At 48.3% G+C, this 25,019-nt stretch overlaps 1 protein-coding gene across 10 annotated transcripts in view; it reads left to right on the top strand.

Annotated features, from left to right (window-relative positions):
- The window catches only part of BBS4 (Bardet-Biedl syndrome 4), a 100,132-nt gene that overhangs the window by 46,046 nt on the left and 29,067 nt on the right, over nucleotides 1-25,019 (top strand). For 7 of the 10 annotated variants that reach the window (XM_077829213.1, XM_077829209.1, XM_077829208.1 and 4 more), the window contains 4 exons: nucleotides 10,944-11,023; nucleotides 22,903-22,966; nucleotides 23,968-24,079; nucleotides 24,786-24,858. In XM_077829213.1, coding sequence (XP_077685339.1) covers nucleotides 10,944-11,023; nucleotides 22,903-22,966; nucleotides 23,968-24,079; nucleotides 24,786-24,858 — 329 coding nt within the window. The remainder of the gene's footprint in view (nucleotides 1-10,943; nucleotides 11,024-22,902; nucleotides 22,967-23,967; nucleotides 24,080-24,785; nucleotides 24,859-25,019) is intronic. The other 3 variants (XM_077829216.1, XM_077829218.1, XM_077829217.1) reach the window with 1 other exon arrangement.

The raw sequence follows: 25,019 nt of genomic DNA, 5'->3' as shown, positions 1-25,019 counted from the left end.
TGCCAACTAGACATGGAGCCATTGATCATTACCTGTTGAGCCCGATGGTCTAGTCAGCTTTCTGTCCCCCTTATAGTCCATTCATCCAGCCCATACTTCTTTAACTTGCTGGCAAGAATACTGTGGGAGACCATATCAAAAGCTTTGCTAAAGTCAAGGAATAACACTCCACTGCTTTCCACTCATCCAGAGTCAGTTATCTCATCTGTGGCAAATTGCCAGTACGATTATGATGGGTCCCACGCTTCCTCTTCTGAGGGGTGAGGGGGGTTCAGGGCACAGTTTCCTGCCCCAGAACTAGAGTATCTGCTGTCCCACTAGTAACACAGAGAAGGGTAGTGGAGAGGGAGGGACTCAGGCCCGTCCTCTACTCCAGGTCTCAGCCCAGGGTCCCTAGGGATAGTGGTAAACCACTTGAACTAGTGCTTCCTTCCCCTGGGCTACTTCCCTCTCCTGCTCTTCAGCTTGTGGGGTTTCCTGTTCTCTCTCTCTCTCTCTGCACAAGCCTGATGTCTCTTTACCTAGGGTCTTGGTCTTCTAGCCAGCCATGGCACTTCTCCAAACTGCTCTCTGTTCCAACTCCTCCTGGTCTGATTTAAGCAGGGCTGTTTTTATCATGTGACTGCCTTCAGGTGCTTTAATTGGCTTCAGGTGCTTTAATTAGTCTATAGCAAACTTTCTTCCCTCTACAGGGAATACGGCTCCCTTCTACACTCTCCTGCTGTCCTCTGACCTGGGCTTTCCTTGCTTTTTGCCCCTGCTTCAGGTCCCCCCCCCACCCCGCGACCTGGCCAGACTCATTTTCTTCATTTTGTTTTTTTTTTTGGGAGAGAAGACAGCTGACAGAGACATCACTCTGGGAAGCTACAAATTGTCGTGGAGGGGGCCGTAAGACTGAGTAACTTTTGAACTGTACTCTCGTGTGGGGGGAGTTTGACTGTGTCTTAACTGCATTTGTAGGGGCACAGGGGCTGTAGCACGGAGCTGCCCCCCAATCCATCAGTGTCCCCCCCAACACTACTACAACTGTCATGGCCGCCCGCCGTCAGTCCCTGCTGGCAACCTGCCATCTGCCTCTAGCCTCAACTGCTTGCTTTGAATTCCATCATCCGGACCAGACACAACAGCCGAACAAACAAGACTCTTTGGATAAACGCGCGTGGGTCCGCGTTTCTCCCCCTCCCCCCGCCCCCCGGACTGCCCACCCCACAGTTTGCCCCACTATCTGACCCCAACTCCTGTTTCCTTCCCCTGTCCAGTCCGACCCATTTGGCCCTGCCCCTGCCTGCAGCCCAACAGGGAGAAGTGGTTAATCGGCTTCCCCCTCCCTCCTCCTCCTTCTGGTGTCTCCCCGTCTCTCCCTGCTCACGATGGCGGGGAATGAGAGGGGTGAGGCCCCTCTAACAACCTCAGTTACCCCTCCCCCACCTACCCCCCTGCCCAACCCCCAAGCCTCCCCCCCCACCACTGCTGCCAAAACACCTGCCACCGCCCCCGCTGGGGCATCGGCAGCCGGATGCACCAGGGCGACTATTACCGCTGCTACGCCCACCGCCCCCCCAGATTCTAGGAAAGCCCCCCTGGTTAGCCGGAAAGGCCAGGGTGCGAAGAAGGGGAAGGGCCCCGCCACAACCACCAAGCCCTCCATGGCAGAGGCTGCCCCCAAGTCTGTGGCCTCATCATCAACCATGGCGTCCCTCCCCGCTGTTCCCTCCACCAGCTCTGCGAGCGTCCCTCCCCCGGCCCCCAGGGCGTATGCCTGGGCGGTGGCAGCCCCTCCCCCGCCTGCCGCCTCGTCATCTTGCCCACCCCCCGCCTCCACTACCATCAATAGCGGCCGGGGCCCCTTTCCCACCATGACCAGGAAGCATGGCGTCCGTTGCCTCCTGGTGCCCGCTCGCCCCACATGGAGACATATGTGCAGGTGTTGGCGAGGGTGTAGGACCCACGGCTATTGTGGCGGCCTCCAAAATGTACAGGAAGGTCGTCTTTTTCTTAGCATCGGAGGTTGCCGCCCAGGAGGCGGTGGAGAAGGGCCTGGCGGTGGGGGGGGGGGTGTTTGTCCCCCTGGAGCCGCTAGAAGACCTGGGCGTCCGCCTAGTCCTGACCTCCGTCCCTCCTTTTCTACCCAATGCCGCCCCGTAACCCGCTCTCTCCACCCTGGGGAAACCCGTTTCTGTCATCAGCCCTCTCCCGTTGGGCTGCAAGGACCCCACCCTCCGTCATGTCCTTTCATTCCGCCGGCAAGTGCAGCTTCTCCCGCCGCCGCCGGTGCGTGACGGAGAGACACTCGAGGGGTCCTTCCTAGTCCCTTACCAGAGAGCCCGCTATCGGGTCTACTATGCCCGGTGCTACCTCTGCCGATCAGCGGGGCATGTCTGAAGAGACTGCCCCTTGGCCCGGCGGGGAGGGGCACCCGAGACCCCAGAGACCTGGCAGGACATCGGCTCTGTCGTTGCCGACGCCCCTGGCCACCCGACATCTGAAACCACCCCTCCTCCTGCTCGATCCACTGCTTCTCCTGCCCGGGCCAAAGAGACACCTCCCCTACAATGCCCAGACAAGTGAGGGAGCCCCGCCCTTGCTGTTAACAATCCAGCAGAGCCTATGGAGGAGGGTGCAGCAAAGATATTACCGGGCATAGGAGACGGCCCGCCCCAAGGAGAACCGCCCCCCCCATGTTGCCTCACCGTAACCCCCCCGAGCCTCTGAACCATCGCCTCTGCCCCCCGACACGACCCCTGCTAACCAGCCCCCAGAGGATGCTATGGAGGGCTGGACCCTAGTCCAGGGAAAGCGAGGCAAGCGGAAGGCTCGAGCTCCGCTGCACCCATCCGATGCAGAGGCCCCCCGGAAGACCAGGAAGGAAGGCACTGACACTGAGCCTTCCGCTATGCCCACGAGAGAGATCCATCCACCGGTGTCAGGAGGGGAAGACAAAATAGCACTGGAAGGTAGAATCTCCCCTCCACGGGAGACCCTCCCCTCCGAGACCCCTGAGGAAGCCCCTTCTGCCCGAATATCACCCGAACCCCCCGCGATCCCCGAAGCGACCGTCATAGCGGGCTCCAGAGGGGAGTCCCCCGGGGTGGCAGAAGACGACCTTTCCTCCATGTATGAGGAGATCGAGGCCCTAGGTTTGACCCCGGTCACCCAGGGAGAGAATGACCTACTGCCGGCTGGCCTCAATCTGGGCAACCTTACCTCAGTCCCCCTTTCCCCATGCTCCCTCCACCTAACCGCCTTCCCGGGCGATCACCCTGCAGAAGGTGGTCGACCACCTGAAGCCATGGCTGCCAAATCCACCACAGAGCCTGTGCCTACCACCACTGGGAGCCCCCTCCCCACCCCCTTAACCCTTGAATCTGTTCGGGAGGCACCACCTCTTAGCTGCTTGCCTCCTGAAGCCCAGAGCCTCGCCTCTGCCCCCGCCCCCACCCCTGTCCCTGCCCAATCCACCTCCTCCTGCAATGCTATTGCCGCCCCTCGGGTTATTTCTTTCCCTTTTTTTGCGGATCCCCCGCAAGGAGCAGTCTTCGCATTTTCCTGCCGCGACCCATTAGGAGCTGCAATTTTCCCTCCGCCATCCTCTTTTACCCCAAGGCTTGAGACGGACCTAATAACTTTAGCCTGTCAGACACCCCGTCAGTGGTCTGCACCCTGCCTGCCCGCCTCAACGGACCACGAGGCTGCACCAAGAGCCCCACCAGGGAATAACCCGGAAATCGCAACCCCACCCCCCCATGAGCTGCGAAAAGCATTGTGACAGTTTTTAGAAGACATCCGTGGCTCCCGCAACAGGGTACAGCTAGCTCTCCAGCTATGGGGGGACTTTGATCAAATCCTCCAGGCCACAAGGGCCCTTATAAAGGAGGGTAAAGGGAAAGGAAGGCACAGTGTCGTGGCCTACGGGCGGGCCCGCAGCTTCCGTGACGATTTACTCACTTACGGGATGGGTCATGGATTATTGCGCTACCCACCGGGGGCTGCAAACACCCCCACCAACAAGGAACCCCCACCCCTCCCAGCCCTCCGCATGACGCCCCTCATTATTGCAACTTTGAACACCAGGGGCTGTAGGATGGCTCTCCGCAGGTCCCAGGTGCTCTCTTACCTTCGGAAAGGGGGGGTGCTCTGTGGTTTTTCTGCAGGAGACCCATACGGATCCGACTGCCGAGGATAGCTGGCGGCTGGAGTGGCGGGACGGGGTCTACTTCAGCCACTTCACGATCCGACAAGCTGGAGTGGCGACCCTGTTCTCCCCCAACCTACGGCCCGAGGTGCTAGGGGTCACTGAGGCCATGCCGGGCCACCTGCTGCATCTCCGAGTCCGTATGGAGGGGCTCGTGGTCAATCTCGTTAACATCTATGCCCCGACAACGAGCCCGAAGCGGCCGCAATTCTATCAGCGGGTGTCCGACTTCCTCGGCACCCTAGATTCTCACGAGTGCTTAGTCCTGGGAAGGGACTTTAACACCACGCTCGAGGAACAGGACCGCTCAGGGGACGAGCTGAGCCCGGCCGCTGCGAACATTCTCCGAGAAATAGTCGAACATCACTCCGTAGTAGACGTCTGGCGTGACCACCACCCGGATGATGCTTCCACGTTCACCTTTGTCCGGGTGAAGGCCCGTCGGTCACACCACTCTCGGTTGGACCATATTTATTTATCCCGTTTCCATCTTTCACAGGCCCACTCCTCCAACATTCGGCCGGCCCCATTTTCCGACCATCATCTAGCCACGATAACGGCCTCCCTCCGTGCAGAGAGGCCGGGACCAGCCTATTGGCACTTTAACAACAGCCTGTTGGAGGATGAGGGCTTCGTGACGTCCTTCCGGGAGTTTTGGCAGGCCTGGCGAGAGCAGCGGCGTGCCTTTCCCTCGGCGCGGCGATGGTGGGATCTAGGGAAGGTGCGTGCCAAGCTCTTCTGCCGTGACTACACCCGGGGCACCAGTTGATGGAGAAATGCAGTGATAGAGCAGTTGGAACGGGAGGTCTTAGAGATGGAGAGGCGTCTGGCCGCCAGCCCTGAGGACCCGTTCCTCTGCAGAGCGTGCCGGGAGAATCGGGAGGAGCTCCAGGCCCTCGAGGACCATCGGGCCCGAGGTGCCTTTGTTCGATCCTGCATCCGCCTCCTTTGGGAGATGGATCGCGGCTCCCGTTTCTTCTACGCCCTGGAGAAAATGAGGGGGGCCAAGAAACACGTCACCTGCCTTCTAGCAGAAGACGGCGCCCCCCTCACAGATCCGGTGGAGATGTGTGGGAGGGCCCGTGACTTCTACACAAGCCTTTTCTCCCCGGATCCGACCGATCCTGGCGCTTGCAGGGTGCTCTGGGAGGAACTTCCCATGGTCAGCGTGGGCGACCGAGACCGACTAGAGCTGCCTCTCACCCTGGCCGAGTTCTCGGAAGCCATCCGTCGCATGCCCACCAATAAATCTCCGGGCATGGACGGGCTGACCGTGGAGTTCTACCGCGCGTTCTGGGACATCCTTGGCCCAGACCTAGCCACTGTCTGGGCTGAGTCTTTGCAGGGTGGGGTCCTCCCCCTTTCGTGCAGGCGAGCAGTGCTCGCCTTGTTGCCGAAGAAGGGGGACCTCCGCGATTTACGAAACTGGCGTCCTGTCTCGCTCCTTAGCACGGACTACAAAATCGTAGCGAAAGCAATCTCGCTGCGGCTAGGGTCTGTGATGGCGGACGTGATCCACCCAGACCAGACCTATACTGTCCCGGGTCACAGCATTTTTGACAACCTATTTCTAGTCCAAGATCTTTTGGAACTCGGGTGTAGAGACGGTCTGTCGTTCGCCCTCCTGTCTCTTGATCAAGAGAAGGCGTTCGATAGAGTGGACCTCCTGGGCACTCTGCAGCCGTTTGGATTCGGACCTCAGTTTGTGAGTTTCCTCCAGGTGCTGTACGCTTCCGCGGAGTGTTTGGTTAGGCTCAACTGGACCCTGACCGAACCGGTCAGCTTCGGGCGAGGAGTACGGCAGGGGTGCCCCCTCTTGGGCCAGCTGTACGCTCTGGCGATCGAGCCCTTCCTCTGTCTCCTCCGCAGGAGGTTGACGGGGTTGGTGCTGTGGGAGCCGGAGCTGCGGCTGGTCCTGTCGGCGTACGCCGATGACGTGCTCCTCGTGGTCCAGAACCCGGGGGACTTGGCGCGGATGGAGGCTTGCCAGGCCATCTATTCGGCAGCCTCCTCTGCCTGAGTCAACTGGGTCAAGAGCTCTGGCTTGGCGGTGGGGGACTGGTGGCAGGTGAGCTCCCTCCCACCTGCGCTTCAGACCATCCGGTGGAACACGGGCCCACTGCTCTACCTAGGCGTTTACCTTTCTGCCACGCACCCTTCTCCGCCGGAGAACTGGCAAAATTTAGAAGGCAGGGTGATAGAGCGGCTCCGGAAATGGACGAGGCTACTCTGATGTCTCTCCCTCCGAGGGAGAGCACTGGTGCTTAACCAACTAGTCCTGTCCACGCTCTGGTACCGGCTCAACACACTGGTCCCGGCCCCAGGTTTCCTGACCGACCTCCGGACATCGATTCTAGAGTTCTTTTGGTCAGGAATGCACTGGGCCCCTGTTGGGGTTCTTCATCTACCCCTGAAGGAAGGAGGGCAGGGCCTGAAGTGTCTGCACACTCAGGTCCGTGTCTTCCGCCTCCAGGCTCTGCAGAGGCTCCTTTATAGTGCAGGTAGTTCGATATGGAGCATATTGGTGCACGCCTTCCTGCACCGCTTCCAAGGGCTCCGATACGACTGGCAGCTCTTTTATCTCTGTCGGAGAGGTTTTCCGCAAGACCTCTCCGGGCTGCCGGTCTTCTACCAGGACCTCCTCCTGACCTGGAAACTGTTTTCAACGACCAGGTCCGTGGCGGCCACCGTGGGAGCAGATCTCCTCGCAGAGCCCGTGCTACACAACCCCCAGCTCCGTGTGCAGGCAGCGGAGTCCCGTTCGGTGCGTCAGAGTTTGGTCCTGGCAGAAGTCACGAGAATCGGAGACCTCCCGGACTACGACTGGGGAGACTGGCTGGATCCCCTGACGCTTGCTGGGCGCATGGGGCTCTCCAGACCTCGTACCCCCCAGCGCGTACTTCAGGAGGTGATGGCCGCCTTGACGCCCGCTGCTGAGGCTTATCTCAACCGAGCCCTGCGCGAGTGCGCACCCCGCCCACCCTCTAGCCCAGGCCCGCCGGATCTTTCAGTTGGGCCCCTACCCTGTAGATCCCAACAAACCCCTTACCCTTTCACTGCGAGCCAGCTGCATGAACTGCAGCCGGTCAGCTTCCAAATCGCGCCACGGAAATATTTGTGCACACTCACGCTTCACACCCTCCACGCTCACACCCTGGTGTCCCGCCCCGATACAAAGTGGCGGGACCTCCTGCCACCTTTGGAGGGTGAGCAACCCCGATGGGCCAGCCTGATTTCCACCTTGGTCCCGAGGCCTGTCGGGGACATTAGTTGGCGGCTCCTTCATGGAGCTGTGAGCACGGGCGTGTTTTTGACACAGTTCACCCCCATCCCGGATACTTGCCCTTTTTGCAATGTGAGGGAAACCCTGGCGCACGTATATTTAGAGTGTGCCAGGCTGCAGCCCCTTTTCCGGCTCCTCACGAATATTTTATTATGCTTTTGGCTACACTTTTCCCCTCACCTTTTTATTTACACACTCCCCATCCGTGGCCCCACAAAATCGCGAGATCTCCTGGTTAACCTCCTCCTAGCCCTAGCTAAAACAGCCATTTATAAAACCAGAGAGAGGAGGTTGGCTAATGAAGCGTCCTGCGATTGTGGGGCCGTTTTCCGATCCTCAGTACATTCACGTATCCGGGCGGAGTTCCTCTGGGCGGCGTCCACCGACTCCCTTGACGCCTTCGAGGAGCGGTGGGCGCTGTCCGAGGTTCTCTGCTCGGTGACCCCGTCCGGTTCCCTCCGTCTGACCCTTTGATTGAGGGAAAGAGCGAGAGACCCCAGTCCCAGCCGTTGCCGCTGTGGATACCATCATTACTGTCACCTAGGAGGGGTCCTATCACACGTGGTGTACATCCCCCCCAAACCGCCCACCCCACAGCCGTGCCCCATCTTGTCGGGCACTCTCAGGAGAGGAATAATCGGTGACACTGGGCGTGGCACTAGGTAACTCGAGGGGGTGGAAGACCATGAGTGTCGAGGAAGCCCCCCCGCTCTCGGCCACCAGGTAACTCAGGAGGGTGGAAGACCACGAGTGTCGAGGAAGCCCCCCCGCTCTGGGCCCAGGCTAGCCTGAACACTTCTCCCTCCTGAAGGCTGCTGTGTTATACCTTGTGTTTGCTTTTGTTGCATAGTTTTGCTTTATCCTTTTTGGTGATTCCTTGTAAGTGTTACACAAATAAAATTCTTTTCTGCTTCAAAAAAAAAAAAAAAGTACTCTCCTGTTGCCCTCTGGCAATGCTATATCACATGTCATAGAAGGCAATTAGGTTAGTCAGGCATGACTTGCCCTTGGTGAATCCATGATGACTGTTCCTGATCACTTTCCTCTCATTGAAGTGCTTCAAAATTGATTCCTTGAGGACCTGCTCCATGATTTTTCCAGGGACTGAGGTGAGGCCGACTGGCCTCTAGTTCACCAGATCCTCCTTCTTCCCTTTTTTAAAGATGGGCACTACATTAGCCTTTTTCAAGTCATCCAGGACCTCCCCCGATCACCATGAGTTTTTAAAGATAATGGCCATTGGCTCTGCAATCAGCTGTCATTCTCCCCTCTTATCCCCAGCCCTCCCCCTGTTTATTTTCAGTAAAAGTTACAGACAGGTCCTGGGCGCCCATGAATTTTTGTTTTATTCTCCGCAACCTGTCCGTGATTTTTACTAAAAATAACAGTGAAAAAACCTGAATCTTAAACATACTTATAGGGTCATTGCATAGTGCCACAACAGGGCAGAGTTAAGGTTGTTTGGGAGCCCAACTGTGCATTTCCACACCTTAACATATTTTGATTTCTTTTAAGTCTAACTCTGAATTTCCTGGGCCTTAAAATGCTGTTTTTTTGCCATAATTAAATCATCCCTGTAGTGTGTGTTATCATAAATTACTGATGTTTGCTGTTCTTAACTGTACTGCCATCTTAATATAGATTTGTCCGGGAATGCAGTGTGAAAAACAAATTGGCTTTTAAAAATTCTTTCCTTTTCAATTATTCAAAGTGGTGTTTGTAACACAGCTAGAGAAACTTGTCAGCTAAAGTTGGAGGGGTGGGGGAGGTGGATGATGGTGCTGTTTTTACTTGTTTTTAACCTGCATTCTTTAAGTACTCTCTGCTTCTCACACGTTGAAGGAATGAGCTGTGAGAGATCGCCACAGTGGTAGTACAGAATGCATGTTTCCTATTCGCTGCAAATCATGAAGTTAAAAGTAAATTAGTAAATTACATTAGTTAAGTTAAAAGTTTCTAAAAGATGATAATACTTGGATCTCCTGCCTTGACTCACTCTGGATTTCTGAAATCTGCTGGATTTCCTCTTTCTCCTAGCTGATCTTGACCTGTGCTGAAAGCTGGTGGCAGTTGCTATGGAAAATTTAAAGTGGTATTCCTATCTGTCTGTGCTGTCATTATGAAAGCCAAGTGCACACCTCAGTTTGACAGTTGTGTAGATGGGTCTTCATTCCACGGGGTGGGGACAGGGAGGAAGGTGTCCTAGTGCTCTGTCATCCTTCCTGCTGCTGCAACAATCTTTGTCTTGCCTTGCTTCTACTCTTCTGTCATTATACTGACTTGCAAGCATTTAGTTTTTTTGCCAGTTGCTATGGTTACGTCTGGGCTACCAGCCTCTGAACTGCAGAAATGACAAACAAATAATATATTTCAAGTCTTAAAGAAATGCACAGGAATGGGTTAAACTTTTAAACCCAACATGAGCATTACCAGCCAAGCAATACCCATTTGTGACTTGCCATGACTGCTGCAGGCTCCTTAGAATTGATGTACTGGAGCATATTTCTCTTTCTTCTTCACTACATCAAAGAGATTTTTCATCAGTGGCTTCACCATATCCCACAAAGGTGTGACATTTTGTAATCTTGCACAGTTTCAAAGAAGTAAATTTGGCTTCTTTAAATTATTATCAGCTTCCCTAGCATGTCCATTCCCAAAGCTCTTTCTGCATCTGTGGAAGCCCAAAACCCAACAAACCATTGTTGGCATTAGATCAGCATTTCTCAAACTGGGGTCCACGAGGGTATTCCAGGGGTCTGCGGGCCCTGCTGATCAGCTGCTCTCCTTCCCTCCCTCATCTCCTCCCTCTCCCTCCCATCACCTACTTCTCACAGCTGGGGGAAGTGTTGCAGTAGGGGCAGGGTCTGGGGCTGAGCGGGGGTTTCAGGGTCTGCAAAAATTTTTTTGAATCAAAATGGGGGTCCTCGGATTGCTAAAGTTGGAGAACTGCTGCATTAGACTACAATGTATGCAAAGGCAGGGTGTTAGCATTGTTTGCTCCAGCAAGCTGTGCTGGAAGGAGCAGATGTCTCACGTCTTATGAAGTGCTATTGTTCGGGTTTTCAGTGAAAGAGGCTTATTTAGACTATTTATTGAACAGTATTTTCTATCCATCAGTTTGGAACTCCTTTTGCTTTCTAACACTGAACGGCAGACTCCAGGTTTTGAGTCAAGAGACTAATAGCGCTCCCTGGTGCAGTTCTAGTTTAGGTTGTCCTGCATGTGGAGACTTTCCCTACCAAAGAGATATTTTTCTGGCCTGATGTGTGTAGGGTGACCAGATAACAAGTGTGAAATATCGGGACACTTTTTTGGGGGGGCGGGAGATAGTTGCGTATATAAGACACAGTCACTAAAATCGGGATTGTCTTGATAACATTGGGGCATCTGGTTACCCTACATGCATGAGTGTTCTCTGCCGGATCATTTCTCAATGTTATGTGTGTTCTGCTAATGTTTTCCACACAGTGCCAGAGCTGCCAATCTTGGAGAGAAGGAACTGGCTGATACACCTGCACTATATCTGCAAAGATTATGATGCGTGTAAGGTAAGAGCTGGTCAGTGGGAAATGGTTTACTGGTTTCATTGTTTAGTTCCTAAGCCCGATCTGTATTTTCTATAGGAAGTCTGAGTTTTGGTAAATGTGTTCGGCTAGAGTCTCAGCTGGTGTTAATATGTGTCGCTCTTATTGACCTCAATGGAGCTACAACAATTTATAGTACTTAAGGATCTAGACCTCTGGTTAGCATTTCTAGGTATAAAACGTAATGGGAAAAAATGGTATTTGCCGAATTAGTCTTCTTAGGTAGAGAGTAGTATGGGTCCTAACTACATTCTTTCCTGAATTGACAGAGAGAAAATATAGGTAAAGCAAATGTGAAAACTACTTTGGCTATATTTAGCCTTGTTTACAAATCTGTACACTTTTAAGTTCTTCTTCAAGTGCTTGCGTATGTGCATTCACAGTAGGTATGGGCACACCTTGTGCACCAGTGCCAGAGAGTTTACCGTAGCAGTAACCATAGGGACGGTCTCGTCCCTGGCCACATGCCTCTTTACCGTTGGTGGTCAGATCATTGGTGCTCTTTGTGAACTACTACTCGATCTAACTAGTAAAAACAACAAGGCACCTTAGAGACTAACAAATTTATTTGGGCATAAGCTTTCATGGGCTAAAAGCCACTTCATCAGATGCATGGAGTGAAAAATACACTTGGTATTCATCCCTTCTTGTCAACTGTTGAGAATAGGCCACTTCCACCTTAATTGAATTGGCACGTGAGCATTGACCCCCCACTTGGTAAGGCAACTCCCATCTTTTCATCTGCTATAATATATGTTCTGCTTACTGTATTTTTCACTCCATGCATCTGATGAAGTGGGTGTTAGCGCACAAAAGCTTATGCCCAAATAAATTTGTTAGTCTCTAAGGTGCCACAAGGACTCCTCGTTGTTTTTGCTGATACAGACTAACACGGCTACCACTCTGAGATCTAACTGGTGTTTCTCAAAAGTCTTTGGATTTCTTTTCTTTTATTCCTTTATAATTTTAAGTTTATTTCATTTGATTTAGCCCTACTTTTGGGATTTTTCCAGCTGGCGGGTCCCTGGGATTCAAACCTTGCCTAGAATTCAAGAAGTTTATGCCTGTTAATGACCCTCACTCCTACTGCCTCAAGTATTTGGGTGAGGGCCACATCAGAGATGGGTGCTTTATCTTTCATGGCTTAAAGACTAGAACTAAAACACTAAAGCCACCTTGATCATCTAAAGGAAGCTCTTTGAAGTGCTCTCCTGGTCATATCAGCTGAAGAGGTCTCAGAAGATCCCCATCTCTGGGTCTATCCTTTTCAAGGCCTAGAGAGTCTCAAAAGCCCAAGCAGAAGTCTGCATTCGGCTTCTCGACATCTAGGGTGCAGGATTCTTCCACAGGGTGTCAGTCAGGTACCAAAGGTAGAGGATGCCCTGTGGCTTGCTACTCCCCGGTACCGGGTCACTCAGAGACCTAAGTCGTCAGCTCCGGTGCCCTCTCAGGGACCATCAAGACAGGCTACTTCGATGGTTACAGAACAGTCTTCCCTGATCACTACAGATCAGCAGCTCATGTTGGTATCAACTATGAAGGAGGCTTACATCATGGCTAGAGACTTACTATGCCTGTCAGTGCTGCCATTGCCTTTGCTTCAAAGCAAAGACCTTGTGCAGTACCAATGTAGCCTTCTAGAATAGATCATTGGCAGCACGTCATTCATCCATGGAACTGTCTGCCTTAGGCTCGATACTGCCCACTAGTGTGGGACCGGCTCTGGATTCCTTACACCACATATTAACAGCAGCCAGGAAGCCATCCATGCTGCCACTGGTACCGTGCTCCTGACATAGGTCCTGATTAAGATTGCCAAACATTCCTTCAGGCACCACGCCACCCTGGTTATCCAAATCATCATCAGACTCTGAAGTCAACTCTCAGGTGTCCTGGTACCCAGAGTCTAAAGCTTACTCTCGTCATTGCTATCATTATTGTGGCTTTGAGAAGAGATTGTCCAAGAATTGGGACACTTGGGTCAGACAAGCCTGGGGCCTGATATTGTACCGGGGTTGGCTTTAATAGTTGCCTTGGGGGCAAACACCTCATACCTCTTCCTCATCACATGATGAGGTCCTGGCACAGGAGGCATCATCCCCAGTACTGGATGACTAAAGTATACCAGGAGTTACTCAGGAGAATGGCAGCCTCTCTGGAACCTGTAGAGGAGAATACACACACACTCATTGACATTCTCCATAGATTCATAGAAGGTTAGGGTTGGAAGGGACCTCAGGAGGTCATCTAGTCCAACCCCCTGCTTGAAGCAGGACCAATCCCCAATTTTTGCTCCAGATCCCTAAATCGCCCCCTCAAGGATTGAACTCACAACCCTGGGTTTAGCAGGCCAATGCTCAAACCACTGAGCTATCCCTCCCCCCCATCTTTCTGCGGCAGGGAAGGTAGCCCTGCCTGTGAACAATGCCATCATGCAGCCAGCTGAAATGATATGCCAGACCTCTTCCTCCATTTCTCTGGTGGCCAAATGAATGGATCGGAAATACCAGGCTCCATCCCCGGGATTTGAGTAGTTCTAGCTACATCCTAACAATGGCCACAGTGAATCAGAGAAGTCGTTAAGTCCAGGCTAAGCCTACCTCCAGGACAAAAAAGACTAAAAAAGCTTGAGCTCTTTTGCCATAGAATATTTTTTTCTGCCAGTCTACAACTCCAGATTGCCAGCTATCATGCCTTTTGGTTGTGCTATGGCTTGTCCAACTGGGAAGCTATATCCCACTTTATTACCAAGCTGCCTGAAGATTCAAGGGAACAGTTTGAATTAGTCATGGCTGAGGATTGCTTCATCACTCATTCATCTCTGCAGGCTTTCCTGGATGTGGTAGACTGCAGCCGAGGTCATGGTGACAACTTTAAGAATGCACCAGTCCTCCTGATTGCGTCTCTGAAGGATTGCAATAGACAACTGAGGACTTCCCCTTCAAAGGGTATTCCTTGTTCTCATCCAAAACAGATCAAGCTTTGCATACCCTGAAGAACTCGAGAATAGTTCTGAAATCCTTGAATCTCTACTGGCAATGAGGAGGACAAAATATTATTCTCCATTATTCTCCATTGCAGTCTAGACTGCAATGCTACGTCTTCCGTCATGCTGACCAATCTAAAAGAAAGCAAAGATTGCAGAGGACATAGATGCCTTCCACTTCCTTCAGGTTCGAGTCATCTCAAGGGCTTGAACCAGTAGATTTGGCTCTTTTACGTTGAGGACAGCATGTCACCCAACCTAGATCTCTCTGGCCCTTCCCTGCATTTCCAGGTCAGGTTATCTAATTTCCTACATGCCTGGTGCAGTCCATCACCTTGGACAAATGGGTGTTAAGCACGGGGGAATCAGGATACACCTTGCATTTCCTTGCTATTCCCACTCCTTTTCCCAGTCTCTCTTCAGGGATCCCTCTGACAAGTCTGTGCTAAGGCAAGAAGTGCAGATTCTACATTCTATGGGAGCTATAGAAGACATGCCCCCTCTTCAGTGGTCAGGGGTTTTTGTTCCCAACACTTTCTCATTCTCAAAGCCAGAGGAGGTCTAATATCGATCCTAAATCTTTGGAACCTGAACAGGTATGTCAAGAAGACATTCTGGATGTTTTCCCTGGCCACGATTATCTTTTCTCTAGGTCCAGGAGACTGGTATACTACCCTTAACTTACAGTATACCTATTTCAACATCTGCCAGGGCATTTCTGCCTCTCTCCAGGTTTCAAACTCTGCAGGACCTATGCGTTTTCCTCAAGGAGCATCCCCAGACCACTGTAAGGGATTGCCTCAGGATTCTAGGTCATGAGGCGGCATGTATATACGTCACCCCACACACCAGACTTCAGACTGCTGCAGGCATGGCTCAGCTTGGTCTATCATCCTCAGAGTCACCACTGAGACGAGCTGGTTTGTGTTTCAGACACTGTGTTGTCTTCTCTGAACTGGTGGATGAGCCAATCCAATGTGTGCAAAGGAGTTCCCTTCTCTCCCATCCATGACTATGTTAACAGACGCCTTAGCCATGGGATGGGGAGCACATCTGTGATAAATGAAGTGGGGGAGATAGCTCCCTTTTATGGAAACTCAACCAGCCAGTTAGCTACCAAATCCCTGTTAATAGCTGTTCTCTACATGCTTTACCTGTAAAGAGTTAAAAAAGCCCATAGGTAAAAGGAAGGGAGTGGGCACCTGACCAAAAGAGTCAATGGGAGTGGTAGAATTTTTTAAATTGGGAAAAACTTTCCCTTTGTCTGTCTGTGGTGGTTCTCCCAGAGAGGAGACACAGAGCAGCAATACAGCCAGGTATGGAAAACCATCAGGTCATACCTAGAAACTCCTCATTTGAAACCAGTTATATAAGTAGACCAAGAAATGTCTAGGAAGATGCGATTAGGTTTATCTCTTTTATTTCTATATGGCATGTGGACTCCTCTGTGCTAACCCTAGGTGCTTTTGTTTTGCTTGTAACCTTTAAGCTGGATCTCAAGAAAACCATTTGTGATGTTTAATTATTATACTTGCTTTTTTTAAATCTAGCAAGAGCCTAAGTTCCAGATGTATTTTTTTCTTTTTGTTTTTAATAAAATTTACCTTTTTTAAGAACAGGATGGGGTTTTTGTGTCCTAAGAGGTTTGTGCATATGTTGTTTAATTAGCTGGTGGCAACAGCTGATTTCCTTTGTTTTCTTTCTCCGGGGGTTTGCACTTGGGTAGTGGCAGCATTTACCCATCCAAGGTCAGAGAGAAGCTGTAACCTTGGGAGTTTAATACCAGCCTGGAGTGGCCAGTATAAATTGTTAGAGTCCTTGTGGGCCCCCACCTTCTTCACTCAAAGTGCCAGAGTGGGGAATCAGCCATGACAACATCCAAGCCCCGTCCAGGCCCAGGGGTTGTGGACTGCCCACTAAGCCAGGCTCCACATAAATGTTTTAGAGTTACAAGTGATATTTTATCCATGTTAGTAGTTCCAGTCTCACATCCAAGGCAAGACTGTCCAGGTTCTCACCGACAACACCACAGTACTGTTTTTATGGGAACAAGCAAGGTTGTGCCAGGTCCAACAGCCTTTGCCAGGAGGCAGTCAAGTTATGGAACCTGTTTATTTGGAACTCGGTCACTCTCAAGGTATCTCACCTACTAGAAGTTCAAAATGACCTGGTGCATTGTCTGTGCAGATCCTTCAATTTGGATCACAAACGTCTCTCAACACGAACGTTCTAGTTTTGGGTGTTTCACACAGGGGGCCTTCTGTCCATGGGACTATTTTGACTCCGTCAAACAGGAGGTGTCCCCATTTCTCTTCTAAGGCAAGTCACAGCCGTCGGTCAGTATTGAAACCTTTCCTGTTTCTGGAGGAAGAGGACCTCGTCTATGTGTTCTCACTAGTGCTCTGATTCCCAGGGTCTTCATCAAACTCAAGCAAGATCACAGGAGAATGATCCTTATTTCTCCAGCTTGTCCAAGACAGATGCAGTATTCAGACCTCCACAAACTGTCCTATCAGGAACCCTTACCACTGCCAGTGACCAAAGACTTCCTAATGCAGAACATGCATCCATGCTGCACCTGAATCCTCTGGTACTGCACCTCACAGCATGGTTCATCAGTGGTTGAGTGCAGAGGAAGTGCATTGATCAGTGGCTGTCCAGAACGTTCTTCTTAATAGCAGAAAACCTTCCCCCAGAGCTGCCTACCTAAGTGAAAACATTTCTTCATGTGGGGAGCCTCCCATAATGTGTGTCCAACTCAGGCCAGCATTCAGTCAATCCTAGATTGTCTTTTGAAACTTAGAGTTCAATCTAGCATTCAGCTCTGTTAGGGTACATTTTGTGGCCATTTCAGCTTTCCATCCTCTAATAAATGGCAAGACTGTCTTCGCTTACCTCATCACTACCAGATTCTTGAATGGTCTGGAGAGATTATTCCCACCGGTCTGAGAACCAACACCTTCCTGGGATTTGAATTTGTTGTTGTCTGCACTTATGGAACCTCTCATCAAGTCTTTGGTGTTATGCTCTTTTTTACACCTATCAGCAAAGGTGTCATTTTTAGTGGCCATCACTTCTGTCAGGAGGGTAGGTGAACTGAATGAATTGGTCACTGATTTACTGTATGCTGTTTTCTACAAGGTCCAACTTAGATCACACCCTCAGTTCCTCTCCAAGGTGATCTATGAATTCCACATGAACCGATTTATATATCTGCCAGTTTTCTTTCCAAAGCTGCATGTGCATAGGGTGAGAGAAGGCTCACCACTCTCGATGTTTGTCGCTTGTTGGTTTTTTACCTGCATAGGAAAAGCCCTCTTGGGCCTCTTCCCAGCTCTTTGTGCCATACACAGAACATATGAGGCGTCATCCAGTCACAACTTAGAGACTTTCTAAATGGATCACCAGCTGCATCGTGGTGACTTATGCTGCTAAAGGAGTAATGCTTCCTGATAGACTCACAGCACACTCAACCAGAGCACGTGCAACCTCAGTGGCGTTTCTGGCACATGTCCCAATCATGGACATCAGTACAGCAACAACGTGGTCCTCAGTTCATGCTTTCATCAGACATTATGCGTTCCCTGCTGCTTCAAGGTAAGATGCAAATGTAGCAAGGTGGTCCTACAGTCTCTCTTCCAATGAGGCTCTGAGTTCTACCTCCTGAGGTAACAGCATGGTAGTCACCTACAGTGTAATGGACATATGCAAGCACTCAAATAACTAAAAAACAGTTACTTACCTGTTCTTCAAAATGTGTTGCATATGTCCATTACATGACCCACTCTCCTTCCCTGATGCATCAGAGCCTACTAACAGGTTCTAGTGTGAAGAAACTGAAGGTGGAGCAACTCCGCCCTTTATACCCTTACTCATAGCACAAAGAGCTAGATAGTGAGCAGGTACCACATGTATCACTAAGGAAAACTCTCTGGCACTGGTGCACAAGGCATATACACACCTGTAGTGTAACTGACATGCAAGACATCTTAAAGAACAACAGTTACTTTTAACTGTGTTTTTTCCCAGTTGATTCTCCTTACTGCCTTTTAAAACTCAAATATCAAAATGAATACAGGCTTCCCTTTTTGTCTAGTGACAAATAGGTTTTCCCAGATGATTATAACTCTATTGCATAGTGCAGAGTCTCTCAAAGGTACTGCAGAGGCAACAGAAAGACATTGCATTGAGCAAACATCTCCCATAAGAGAGTGAGAGGAAAGGTCTTGACTTTGCTTGATTGCAGGTCATTCATTTTACACATATGTTGCACTTTTTGATATGTCTTCAGTTTGGTGTTCAGTGGTGCAGAACTGTAATGCAGAGCAGACAAAAAGTGTAGTAAAGATCAAGTGTAAATAGTCTCTTGGCCTATCAAAGCCTGTTATCAAGTGTTTTGATGTTTTTGGTCTTTTGGCCTTGAGATGAAACCCTTGTCTGTGTCTCTTGGACCTTGAAGTGAAAAAAAATTATCTAAGTCATTTAAACAGTATGTTCTTTAGACAAGACTAACACAGTTCATTAAAGGGGACCTGCAAAAGGCTAGGAGGAGGGGAATTGGCAGTTGGATTGGTTTTTGCTACTCCTGCTTGTTTTCCCCCCTTCCCCACCCCTTTAGAAATGTCAGGGATGTCAGGTCTTGGCTTCCCTTATCTTTGTTGGAGAACTTCTTGGTTGACTGGGAGCTCACTCAGCTACTAACTGAAGTTGCGCTTTGAATCCTTAACACAGAAAGCTTTTCTCTCAAATCTTGGAGATAAATGGGTATAAATAAAATCAGTGCTGACAGTCTGAATAAAAATCACTTCCCCTCTCTATTAATCTGGTTGCATTTAAAGAGGAACCTAACTTTCTTTTCCTTTGTAGATCAGATGTGAAGCAGTAGCTCTCACGCTGGTCTGTGAAGCCCCAATAGTCTGTAAAGTCCTTCCTGGTGGCTCCCAAAATGAAACATTGAGAACAAAGTCAGAAGGGTTGGTCAGGGCCACAGCATAGAAAAGGATACCCCTTTCTGTCTTGCTCATATATGTGCTCATGTGCACACACTTGTGAGTACACACTCACAAAGCAGACTCCAGAAAGAAGTATATGAAGGTCTAGCATCTTAAAGAATGAGGAAATAAGTGGATCAGCCCCTCCCATTGTCATGGGCCTTTGTGATCTAGTCCACTGCAGAGCACGAGGTTTAAATATAGTTTGGGTTATTCCTTAAAAATCCATTATTGCTCCAATGTTTATTGAATGAACAGTTGCCCTGTCAAGGGTTAGCTAAGAGGTGACTCTGTTCTGTAACACCAGCGTAAACTCTGATGGCAAGTCATTCCTTTAATCAGCTCTCAGAGAGAGGCATCCTCCTGTGCATTAGTTCTTGATTTTCATAACTTTGACCTGAATTCTGCCTGACTTTCCCCCCTGACTTCTGTCTATTAAAGAGTTTTTTAAATCCCCGTATTTACCAATGATGCTAATCATCAATGCAGAATGACTTGTTCCGCCACCCACACCTTCCAGAAATGAAAGGGTTAACTTAATTAGTACTTTTACACTTCCATTCCCTCCAATTTTGTTTTGGTGTTTCTGAGTTTTTTGGCGAATTTTACTGCTTGTTGAAATAAGAGACTGATGGTACTGGCTGTTAAATCCTGATGCCTTTGGAGCTGGCCAGATGCAAGGCAAACTTCTGAACACAGCCCTAGGCTGCGACACCCTCTGCTTTTCCTATACAGTCAGTAGCATAGGCATTGGTGCCAGACTATGTGCAGTAGTTTTGTGATGCAGATACACACTTACCCGAGAATAAACAGAGATTGTCAAAGACTTCACTTTGAAATCCAGCTCTTCATGTGTGCATCTTCATAGATTACTTTGAAGCTTCAAATCCAGTTTCTTCCCCCTTCATCCATTTTTAAAATCCCCTCCATTTTCTGTTACACACAAGGAAGGAATAATTAAAATAACCACACATTTTTAATTCATTAAATTCACCCTATTGTTTGATCTTCTTCCAAGATTCCTAAATTCTGTCAGCAAGTTAAGGAAAATTGGGGAGGAAAAACTGGGATTATAGTTCATTGTCTTTAGCACAAGCACTTTTGCTATGTGATTTTTCAGGGCTTAAAGAATTAATCAAATGTCTCTAAAAGAGACCTATCTGTTGCTCTCTCTTGATCTGAGACTGATACGGTGTGGATGGAAAAATGTGCTTTCCATAATCAAAGAGGGTGTTACCCAGGGCTTTCTGAACCCAAAGCAGTGGTAACTTAACTGTTTCTCTTCAGGAATAAATCCATGGGGACACAGCTCCTCTGTCTGATAAAGGATTGGTACAAATGAGTTCTTTTACCCAAAACTACTTTTTTATTAGCTTTCAAGCACATACATACACTCAATGCTGTAGCAGTAGGTTTTAGAGCATTACAAAACTTCATAGTTACCCAAAGTTTGAAATGGCTTTGAGTAATCAACAGCTAGACTTTTAGGGGCCCTCCTTCCGTCCAGCTGCTGGGGAGTTTAGGTGTCAGCTCCTTGCCCAAAGAGACGCTTCCTCGGGCTACTCCGAGGTGTTTACTTTTACTTTTTTTATAGCTAACTTTTACAAAACACATAAATTATAGTAACCCCTAGTGCGTTACCAGTTTTTCTAGTTTTAGCAAATTGCTTATTATTTTTATTAATAAAAAAATCCTAATATTTCTAGTCATAATAAACTTATATATTAGAGGCACCCAAATACAAGATCGCTATTCATTTACTTTTTTTTACTTTTATGGTTGGTTAACATTTTCCCTTCCTCCCATTTTAATTAGCAAAACTACAAACATGCAACTATTTGGCCTTGTCTCTTAGAGTCCTAAAAATTATTCCTAGCTATGTGGTGTTTGGTTTTCAGCTAGCAGTGACTGGACACACAAAATGGCTTACTACAGTTATGTTAAGTTCTAGTGTTACAATGGGGTATCTAGAAATTGCTGAGAGATCTGTTTATGAACATCTAATACTTATCTAATCTGTACATGCAACATTGCAGATTTGTGGGAGGAGTCTGTTAGTTAAAAGATCAGCAGATGCAAATCCAAGGGGAAGGGCAGCCTGGGGTTTCTTTTCTCTTGTATTGTCTTGCTCTCTCACCACTGGTTTTCTTTCCCCTTGGATCTTAGCATATGCATCTTCCATCCACACCTGCTAAAGTGAGTGTCCTCATTTTCACAAAACATTTCACAGTGATAAGGTTTCACTGTAATAACCTCCCCACTCACACACCCTCAAACTCCTTATGAGCTAGATTTTAGGTCAATTTCCCCCTTATTTCCATTCCCTTCATTCAGCTCCTTGCTTGAGGTGGGGGTTGCTGGTGCTGATAACATTGCTGGCAGGAGTATCAGAGCAGCACCAAGTTACTGCTAGACTGGAATGAGACAAAGTCCCCTTTCCACCTCTCCCACTCCAATCTGCTCCATTCCTAAGGAGCCAATTTGTGGCTGAGGGAGAAACCTCAGAGCCCTTCCTCTGTGACAGACCAGTGCAATCAATTCTTAGTCATACTCCTTGTCGTATCAAAGGTCCAATCTGGTTTTTGAAATGTTTTCATTCTGTTACATGACCAGAGTATAGTAGAATTAACTCTTCAGCTGGCACTATGGAGTATCTCCAGCCTGATCCCGGACCCATCAGTCACATGAACAGAGCCAGTAAGGGTTTGACACTTTTATCAGTTCCTTCCTCCCCTTACTCCAAGAAGTATCACTTTTTCATTCTGCTTTTGTTGACTCAATTGCAGCTGCTCCAAATTTATTCATTTCTTCACAAAGCTCCTCGAGTGGAAGCCTCTGTTAGCGCGGGATGTTTTTATAAATTCCATGTGGGATTTTCTCTGGGGAATATCTAATTATCTATAGGAATGTAGGGAGCAATAGTAAAAGGACCACAGTGCTCCCAGTGCTGTTCTCCCATATAGATTGTAATGGGCTTTTACTGAAACTTTCCCTGATAGAGTGTTTCTGTCTTGGATTTCTTCTCCCCAACCTTCTTCTCCCTGTTCTTCTGTTGTATGGTTACCATCTTTATCGTGAACAACCTTCCCTCACACCCAGAAGAGTGATGAAAAATATTCCTTTAAAAAAATCACACATCCATACACACTGCCTACAGTTTCTCAGTTCCAGTCTGTGCTGTGTGATGGAAGTAAACATTCTTGGAAAGCTGAGCTCTGCAAATTACAAGTATTGAGAATTTCAGTTATGGTTCTTGATAGCAACATTGTTAAAATTCTGGAAGTCTACAACATTAATAGAACTGGAGTTTATCCCCAGGAATTTGCTACAGCTGACGGGTGAAGTGGAAACACTTATTTTCAGAAGTCATTTTACAGGGTAGCTCAGAGCACAAACTCTGATTGCATAAACATTATTGTTGTTATATCGCATGCGGAAGTTACCTAGTGTCATGTTTGCCAGATAAGTGGAAGGAAATCAGCAAGAGCAGTGCAGTAAGGCATTGTATGGTGTTTGTTTTCAAATTCAGTTTGTTAAATTCAGGGTAAATGAAAGACTGAAGATATTGTGCCTTTGTGTTATGAGCACTGGTGTAGTGTAGTTGAGTTAATCACAGTACATAGAAAACATGCTTTCCAACTAGATTAGGGGTGGATATTTAGCCAGGCTGAAATAAATATCACCTTAAATGTAGTTTTTCTTTACTGAAATACTGGTATCTGAAAGATTTTTATAGGGTTTTTTGTAAACTATTACATTATTGGGTTGCCTGTTTCTTTAATATAAGGGAATAAAGTTCAACGTCCAAGAGATGCTCTTGCGACAGGAATTCTGTTTTTTATATAATTTTCACTTCATTGTTTCAGATTGCTATCAAAGAGCAACTCCACGAGACTCAGGGAATGTGTGAATATGCAGTCTATGTTCAAGGTATGCCAGATGAAGACTATGTAAATAAGTTACTGAGTTACTTCTGGTTTGAAATGCAATTCCCTGTTTTAAAAAAAACAGTCCACAAATATAAATACCATATGTGAACTCTAGCAGGACTTATGAAAATGTGCTTGAGTGCATAGACATGCTATAACTTCTGAAATGTTTCTACTTGCCTGGTTTAATTTTCAAATCCATGGTTATCACTTTAATGAACAGATGAGGATTGGTTCTTCTTGTGAGTACATGGATTTTTCTTGGTAATCCGATATCTTCAGATCTTCCTGGAACTGCTGATGCTTGGCTCTGGTTATAATTGGCCCTGTGCATTTGACTGTGTCATGTGAAATGTGTTTTTTGTTAGAGCCATATTCTTTAAGGTAATTGTTTGGTTATGGTTTCCTTTAAGGATGCATTAATGTTCGGTATATAGTGGCTGCTGTGTTTGCTTACACAGTCAGAACATTCATTGCCTTGGAATGTTATGAAAATGAAAAGCATTATCTCAAACACCCTCGATTCTTTAGAGTACCACAGTCTGTTCTCGAGATGAAAAGAAAGAGATTTATTTTGTAAAGGAACATGGCCCTGAAGGCTGACGTTCCCTGTGTCATGTTAGAGAATGTAGGCAGGGGGATGATCTGAAGGTCATTGGTGAGCATCAGTGCTGCAGTTCAAATTGCAGTACACTGGAACATTTCAGGGGCTAAGAGAATTTCAGACTTTCTGTTACTGAAAACTTAGGGCTCCCTCCCCTCTAAAGTGGTTTTCAGCCTCGAAGCAAACACAGTCCTGTGTTCACCCTAGCTCAGTCAGTGCTGGCACCTCAGCCTACTCAAATATGAGTTTCTGGTTATGTTGCTGTAATACAGGGAGCATCTGAATGGAAACTGTCACAGTCCATCTGTCCTCCCTGTACAGTCCAGGCCTGCCAGTGATGCAGCTTGTCTTCCCTACAGAGTAATGTACTAATTTGCCTTGTGTGTGTTGCTTTGCAGCTTTGATATTTCGCTTAGAAGGGAAGATTCAAGAATCCCTAGAACTTTTTCAGACATGTTCCATTCTAAATCCTCAGAGTGCTGACAACCTCAAACAGGTGGCGCGATCATTGTGAGTGTCATTTTATTCCTACACTCTGAAGTGTCACACAGGACATGGCAAGCTTTGTTCCAGATGCAAAGTTAATACCATTTAGATCCCAAGTATGTTTCCTCACCATCAGCACTTGGATTGGTTTCCATAGACGAGAACTCCCTATTAAATTAGGATCTCTAGCACAGTGCATTTGTCTAGTTGTAAACATTGATGCTGTTTCATGACCTTTTTTTTCATTGTATTTTAATGCTTGGGGACAAGTAATAATGATGATTAGATCAAGAGCTGTTAATGCAGGTATGTGCTGTGCAGGTTTGTACCACCAAGCCCTGCCTGTGTGCATGTGATTGTGTGTTGGGCACCTGTCTCTTTGGGAGTTAGGCCTAGATCTGCAAAGATAGTTAGGCGCCTTTCTCCCTTGGTCAAAGGGAGCATTGCAGAAGCAGTGCATTCATGCCCATGAAGAGAGCACTCACGTCTCTCAGCAGTGATCCTCTGGCTTGCTAGAGATCAGCATTGACTCACTACAAAGAGATCTTCTTCCTACTTAGATTGTAGATGTCTTAGGACAGAGATATGTCACTGGTAGACTGCAAAGCAGTGTGCAGACCTATGGGGTATGTAAATAATAATATTCTCCTTGGCTGGTAGGTTGGTGGCTGCACAGTATGGCCTCATGCTTAAATGGCAGAGAAAAGTAAAAATTGAAATTCTTTCACAGGTTTCTGTTGGGGAAACACAAAGCAGCTATTGAAGTATACAATGAAGCCGCTAAACTCAACCAGAAGGATTGGGTAAGTACAGAGCCTTTTGCCATACGTAGTTCACTAGAATCTTTCTTGGGGCACAGTCAAACATAGACCCATGCAGCATATTTGTATTCTGCAGGAAAAAAGCCTTCTTGTCAAACCCTGCATAGCCATGTTCAGTACACACTTAGCTAGATTACTTTAAG

The sequence above is a fragment of the Eretmochelys imbricata genome, chromosome 10 (assembly GCF_965152235.1).
Source record: "Eretmochelys imbricata isolate rEreImb1 chromosome 10, rEreImb1.hap1, whole genome shotgun sequence".
In the NCBI taxonomy this organism is placed as follows: Eukaryota; Metazoa; Chordata; order Testudines; family Cheloniidae; genus Eretmochelys; species Eretmochelys imbricata.
Note: the sequence above shows the minus strand (reverse complement) of the source record. Positions and strands in the feature narration are given on the sequence as shown.